This window comes from Octopus bimaculoides, chromosome 10 (genome assembly GCF_001194135.2).
Source record: "Octopus bimaculoides isolate UCB-OBI-ISO-001 chromosome 10, ASM119413v2, whole genome shotgun sequence".
Taxonomy (NCBI): Eukaryota; Metazoa; Mollusca; class Cephalopoda; order Octopoda; family Octopodidae; genus Octopus; species Octopus bimaculoides.
This window is the reverse complement of record NC_068990.1, coordinates 19781281-19788891: the sequence shown is the minus strand read 5'-3', so window position 1 is coordinate 19788891 and position 7611 is coordinate 19781281. Positions and strand designations below refer to the sequence as shown.

Here is a 7611-nt window from a genome sequence, read left to right as displayed (position 1 = left end):
ATTGAGTGCCAATTGAGAAGGTTGTCAAATAAGCAAAGATCTTTGCCGCATGCCTAGAAATGGTAACCACGGACATCAACTGGATAGGTGGCAAGGAACCAACACACTTTCCATTCGCAGGCGTCATTGTTATCATCATTGAAAACACTGAGTTTAACAAAACAAATTAGATGCAGACGGAAAATGTAGCACTTGGCCGAATAGAAGTGGGAATCGATGAAATCCAGGAGGTAAAGGATTGCATCTACTTAGGACACACAGTGAATACACACCGTGATAGGGATACTGAAACCATAAAGACAAAAAGGGCAAAATGGAAGGCATTTTTGTCAATAACTGATATACAGCAAGGATCGGCTATAAGTAGTTTATATTTAGCATGTGTATATACAACAGAAAGAAAATAATGACAAACAATTGGTATCTGTTCAGAGCACGAAATTTACGTATTTAAACATTATTGAAGAGCTATTACAATAGAGTTGTCGGAACAACAGCGCTATAATTATATTTAAATACATAAACTAGACTGCTCTAAACTGATACCAAATGTTTGCCTGTTCATTCTTTCTTTCTGCTGTATACGTATGTTCATATATATATATACATATGTGTGTGTTTATATGCATTGTATCAGACAGAATAAAGGAAGTGATTAAGACAAAAGAGCGTAGAAGTGCATGCTCGGTAGAGGTTAGTTGTGTTAGTACATGAATAGAAGTCATGCTGGTATAAATCTTAAGTTTCAGTGCTGCTTTGTTATAAAATCACTGATAATATATCAGACTGACTTTTCAGGCAGCTTCTCATTGATTTTACTTTGTTTCATGTCAATTAGCTTTCATTCTGTTTAAAGGAATCACAACTTCCTGTTGAGCTTCTGATTTAGCATTAAGTAACATATTATCAAAGTGACATTCGTATTACTTCATTCGATTTTAGTTATTTTTATTGTGTTAGTATTCACTTATATTACAATTGGAAATGGAAAAGTATATTGTCCTTATAATCTCCAAATATCTCATATTTTATGTAACATCCTGTATTGTATGAAAGACCAGATAAATTAAATTTTAGCGACTGTTAATACAAATTGATATTACATGTGAAACAATTCAGCAATATAAACAAAAACATAACAGTTATTACTTACTATATATTTTTGTCACATGTAATAATATACTTTTGCGGTAGTCCTATTTTTAAAGAATTAGTAATAAGAAGAGGAATAGTTTCAGTTTTACATTTTAATCGATAATGGCTAAATATAACTTCATTTTACGTATTTGCCTAGATTTTACATACACTGGAAAATGAAGATGTATATATTTTAATACCTTCATCACAAATAAATGCAGACATCACTCATCGATCATATGCACAACTAAAGAATATATTTAACGCAAAATCAACAAAAAGAAGTCAGAAGCATAGGTAATTTTGGAGAGAGGTGACCACACCCGTTGTCTACAATAAAATTTCAACAACACGCACACAAATATAGCAAAACTGGCAGCCTAAATTTATTCTAGAAAAATCTAAAAGAGTTGTAGCTAGCTAATGTTCTGAACAACGCTTATAAATACATTTTCTTCAAGATCTGCATAGAATTTCATCTGCTTTTAATTGTATGATTTTGGCATTGTTTGTGTCTGTATATTCCTGCGAAGGGGTGTTTGCGCCCTGAGATTCATCTTGAGTTACACAAATTTCTGTATTAAGACCAAATCCACTTTACCTGGTACATTTGTAATCGCTTTCTAAACCTACAAAATTACACTAACTGACAGAACATTGGAAGACATGCAACATACCCAGCCTGCCACACTGAACCCAATACGAAAAGCCCTACATAACAAAAATATTGAAAGCTGACCTAAATTTAGGCAGATTAATATTCTGTACAGGACAGAGGATTAATGGATCGCATCTACCCACGTGCTTACAACCCAGTTTGATCGGCACTAATTAGGGATACACAACATCAACATGAGACCATATTTTGCAAAATAAAAACAAGTATTTCTACTCTTCATTATATATTTGCATTGTATGGTGCAGCATAGGCATATGAACATATCTTACCAGTCTTTTTGCATTTTGTGTAAGCAATCCAGTTTAGTTGTAGCAGCTAATTCCCAGGTAAAGTTCGCATAGTGTAAAAAGAAAGAAGATAAGGAAGAAACAAGAAAAATACAAAAATCTTCTGTCAGTGTAAGGAAGGAATGATTAGTATTAGTAGTATTATTTTTAGTATGTTGCAATAGAAAATAAGAATGAAAAACAAAACAAAAGAAAACGCAATTCATGAGAGAAAAACAGGAAACAAGAAACTGAAAGCATGCTTTTAATATGGTTAGCAAAGAGTTATAATATTATATAAAATGCAAAGAACAAATCTTCAGTTAGATATTTAGATATCCTTCTATATGTAAACATATCAACTGTAAGGAATGGAAGTCAACAAAAAAACGTATCGCTCAAATTATTCCAATTACATAAGTATATACTTACATATAATTTTGCATCGATTTCTGCATATTTACATTATGTAACTATCAACTTGGCACAAAAAAAGAAATGGAGCCATACTGACGTGTAGGAATGTATGTATGTAATATGTATGTATTTATATATTCATATATGTATATACATATATCTGTGTGTGCGCACATTTGTGTTTACGGGTATGTATTTGTGTATACATCTGTATATATGTACAGATATCAACACCAATGTTAAATCGCTATATCACGGCTTGAAATCAATTGTGCTCTGTGGAAGTTGAGGTAATAATCATAAACGAATAATAGTCAACAACACGATGTCTAATCATGATTTTTTTCAATCAGAAACCGCTCACTGTTAAGCATTAATAACGTACAGAGTAAAACATTTGAAAATATCTATAGTTATTTGTTATTTCATTTAACTTAATTTTACGTTATTTACTTTATTTTATCTTCCTGTTGTGCAATTCTGCCATGCCAGTCAATAATATTTTTTTCTATATATATATATCACACTTAATTTGCGAATTTATACTTCTATACAAGTCATTTTTGTTTTTATATTGCATATTCTTGTCCTTGGATGTATATGTTTATGAATGTGTGCATGTCTATCTATCATTCTATCTATATAAACATATATCGACAAATAGATACATAGATACGTGTATAGATACGTATATATAACATATATATATAGGTACACATACAAACACACAGAGATTAACACACACTCTCACACAAAGACACACGCGCGCACACACACACACACACACCTGTATATATGTATAATGATAAACCTATATCCTTTTATAATATATGTAGCAGCTACCAAATATGCTGTGAGTCTCTTTTTAATTTGTTCGCCCACTGACGCGTGAATACATATGTGTGTGAGTATGCGTGTGTGTGTGTTTGTGTGTGCGTGTATGTGTGTGCGCATAAGCATGTACTCTTACTACTGGTGGAGATGCATTTCTTACAAGTGTGGGCAATAGTACTGAAAGGATGAGTTTAACTGGCGCAACTTTCACCGGATTACGTGTTAGGAAGAGATGGAAAACAAGAAAGTTGAACTGAAAATCGAATACACAAGGATTTACATAAATATACAGGAGGAAACTCTATCCCGACCACGAGACAGACAATGGTATTTAGCTGCCGAAACGGGACCAAATAATCTAAGAAACTTGTATTTGTATGCGTTCAGGAAGAGAAAGCAACCAGTTGGTGTAATAACGTAAATATAACAAAAAAATTACATGAAATGGTAAGTTAGAGGCCAGGAAATATGGAGAATGTTTTTGGGTAGAAGTGAACGACGAGTAGTTCTATATAGAGTCCGAATACTTGAAGCTGCTATTTTAGAAATGGATCTAAAAAAAATCATCTATCTATCCAAAAAAATGCGCTTAAAAAACGTGGACTAAAAGATTCCAAACGCCATAGATATAAAAATATCTTCATAGATTAATGAAAATCAGTGAATGGAACGGTACTAACCACTTAATTCAACTTGAAACTCAACAAAATCAGATTTTTAACCATTTTGAAGTTGTTATTAGTCATTATTATAACTGTTGTTGTTGGTGTTACTAGGATGTTGGTGCTGGTGGTGTTATTGCTTTTGTTGGTCTTGTTGTTCAGTAGTAGTAGTAGTAGTAGTTTAATATCTTATGTTATGTATACCTCTAAGATAATGAATGGTGAGAACTTACCCTGTATTTTCCGAAGGTGGCGAGATAAACGTTTGTCAACGACCGTTTGGCACAAGTGAAATAACGTTGGTATGAATAACCAAATATACATACAGGAAGTTAGCATAGTACGAGACAGGTAACCTCGTTCACTTCCTGTTAACGAGCAAGGCAGGTAATCTCGTACTTCCTGTTAAAAAGGGGAGTGGGGAAGACAACGGCAGCTAGACGCGGATAGAACCAGAACGAGAAACGGAGCTGCATACGGGTCGGACCGTTCACTACCTACCTTGAAACAATTGAGACTGGACATAATCTCCATATATGAACATTTACTTCACTGTTTGAACACTTTGTTGTTGCGATCAGAAGTTTACCCCTTTTTCTTACATTATAATTTGTCTGATCGTAACACTTATCTCCACAGGTTGTCAAATATCGTCACTATTTCAGAATTTTAATCAGCTTTTCAGAAGCATTTCCAAACAACATTTTAGTTTATTTGTGCTTGTTTATAAGAATATCCACAAAAAATGGTTTTTGAAACGTCTGAGTATTTTGTCCTGATCAGTAAACAGATCACCATTTATCAAATTTCCTTGATATTAAACAATCATTTAAGGACAAATATCGTCCGTATTCACCATTAAAGATCGATAATATTTGGGTTGCTTCCATGAGAGTTTTGAAAGCAATATAACTGAAAATATACACTTCCTAGTGAAATTGTTATAGATCTGTAAATAAATAGCTCTAATAGGTTTCCTCATTACCACTAACAATAGCAAATTATCAAGGAAGACTTCGCTTTGAAAAGTAAGGCCATAATAACGAACGGAAACATAAAAATACAACCAGGGCCATCACCGGCAATATGGTGCCAAGAAACAAAAGTAACCATAACAACAATATCATTACAGACATTCCATTATATTAATTACTAATTTAGAAAAATTAACACATCAGCGGACGTCATCAGGGACAAACCCAGTATTTCAGCAAATTTATATTTATATGATATATTACAATTACATTGAGTATAAAGATTGTGAGCTGGCAGAATCGACTGTATGACGTACAAAATGCTTACTGGTTTTTCGTCTGTCTATGCCTTCTGAGTTCAAATGCGATCGAGGTTGACAATTGCCTCCGTTCAAAATTTGCATAAAAGTAATTTCCTTAAACGTGTCAGGCTTTGGAGATTTTTAGAAGTGAGGTGTGTTCTGGTAGCGCAAGCGACGATATGTTATCTTACCTAAGAAAGGAATTTTGTCCATATTTCAACGTACATCTTTCCAAGTAGCTTCAAACTTTATTTTAAAATCACCAACACGGAAATTAGTCTAGTATAACAATTGAAGTTCAACCTATAAATCTGACCATGTTTCTGTGTCAATAGAACTTCCACAACCACCCGACTGTACACTATAGTAAAAGATTGTAGACCTAGTTTTCACTCAAGTGGTAACATCAAACAACTAAGGACTTTCTTCTCAAATCAAAGACAAAAGAAGAAAAGGCTGCTATGTTATTAACACCACAAACTCAGCATCTGCCAAGACTATAGGAGTGAAGATGAGACCTTCCCCTGGGTAAATATAATCGATAGTGCTCGGTTTGCTATTTTCTACCAAATGGAAGATTTAAGTAATGAATACATAAATGTACATCATTCGCTCAACGACCTTAGAAAACTAGACAGTAGTTCCAGAGAAGATTACCGTCTTTCTTACATCCCAATCGTCATCAAGTATTATGACGTATATGTATCATGTATCAGCTCCGATCGGGCAACGAGTTCTCCATGTTCCAAGACAAGTAGTTCAGAAACTGTGGTGATGGTAGCCCTTCAAAACAAAGTCGTTTTGCAGGACTTCTTTCACATCAACTGTGGTACCGTTAGACGAGTTTCTGTGAATTTCTGCTATCTTACACGAGTGTTAATTTCGAATGGAACACTAGAAAGCCTTTGGGCATTTGTTTTGTTAACCGATAGAAAAGAAAGGTGCAAAATACAAAGCATATCAGTGTTTTCCAACTGTGTAAAAATTCCGAACTCGACATGTCTGAATATGGAATAATTACACTGGATTATCTAATACAGCATCTAGTTACAGATGAAATTGGTGGATAAAGGTTTTTACCCCATTAGCGTTACACAATCAACAGATATAAGATTGGTGCAATCGAACAATGTAGAACATATCTGAAAGTGAGCCGGTTATTGGAAATTGTTTGCTTATTTTTAAATATATAATCACAAAATGTGTGTATTAACGAATAGATTAATCACCATTTAAATGAGGGGAATGGTTTCAAATTTTTCGGAGAGGGAATAAGTCGGTAACATCGACTCAAGTGTCCAAATGGTACTTATTTTATCGACTTCGAAAGGGTGGAAGGCGAAGTCGACCTCTGAGGAGTTTGAACTCAGAACGTAATGACTGACGAAATGCCACTAAGAATTTTGCCTGACGTGCTAACTATTCTGCCGGACTCTCCCATCGAGGTTTTTGCCGAACGACCTTGACAAATGTATTGCTTATAGTAATCAAATATATGTACTATACGTTAGCACCCTCCCTCCATCAAATCAACGTTGCCTGAATAAGTGCACAGTGTACCACGCGTCTGGTGCCGAAGCGACCGAGGACCAACGTGTTGTTTAAGAACCCAACACACCACTAGATCTGGGAATTGAAACTACGATCTCACCCTGATCACCAAGTTATGCGTCCTCTCATAACAACAACACCAATAATAATAATAATAATAATAATAATAATAATAATAATAATAATGATAATAATGATAATAATAATAATAATAAAACAGGGGAGATGAGGAGAAAAGAAGGTATATAGTGAGATGATAGATGATGATGAAGATGAAGAGAAAGAAGAACCTCATAAACAGCAAGCAGAATAATAACAACTTTAGGGAAAATGATTAACATAAAGAAGAAAAGACAAAGGATTTAGAGGAGGAAATAATTCTAAATAATTCAAAGAAAATTGATGATGAAAACTTTTTCTGTTACAGCGTTGCAAGTGATAATAAATGCCAGAATACAATAGAATACAAAATATTTTCACATAATGATAATAATAATAATTATGATGATGACGTTGATGATGACAGAGAGAATACATAAAGTATAAAAATAAACTCGAACACATTTTCTTTCCTTCTGATAGGTTTTCTTCATTTGATTTTCCTTTTCTGTTCTCTGTTTAACTTTAAATTATTGTTTAACAAGTGAATAGAATGATATGAAATTAAAAACAAACAGAAGACATGTATTTATATAATATATACATATGTGTATGTGAGTATACGATTGCGTATGTGCCTATATATATAGTTATGTGTGTAAATACACACACACACACACACACACATAT

General features: G+C 33.6%; 1 protein-coding gene across 5 annotated transcripts in view; it reads right to left on the bottom strand.

The window, feature by feature from the left end:
• The window catches only part of LOC106876210 (cys-loop ligand-gated ion channel-like), a 526199-nt gene that overhangs the window by 41114 nt on the left and 477474 nt on the right, over positions 1 to 7611 (bottom strand). For 4 of the 5 annotated variants that reach the window (XM_052971068.1, XM_052971070.1, XM_052971069.1 and 1 more), the window contains exon 8: positions 2086 to 2131. The exons of the other annotated variant lie outside the window; for it this stretch is intronic. In XM_052971068.1, the coding sequence (XP_052827028.1) occupies positions 2086 to 2131 (46 nt within the window). The remainder of the gene's footprint in view (positions 1 to 2085; positions 2132 to 7611) is intronic. 5 annotated transcript variants of the gene reach the window in all.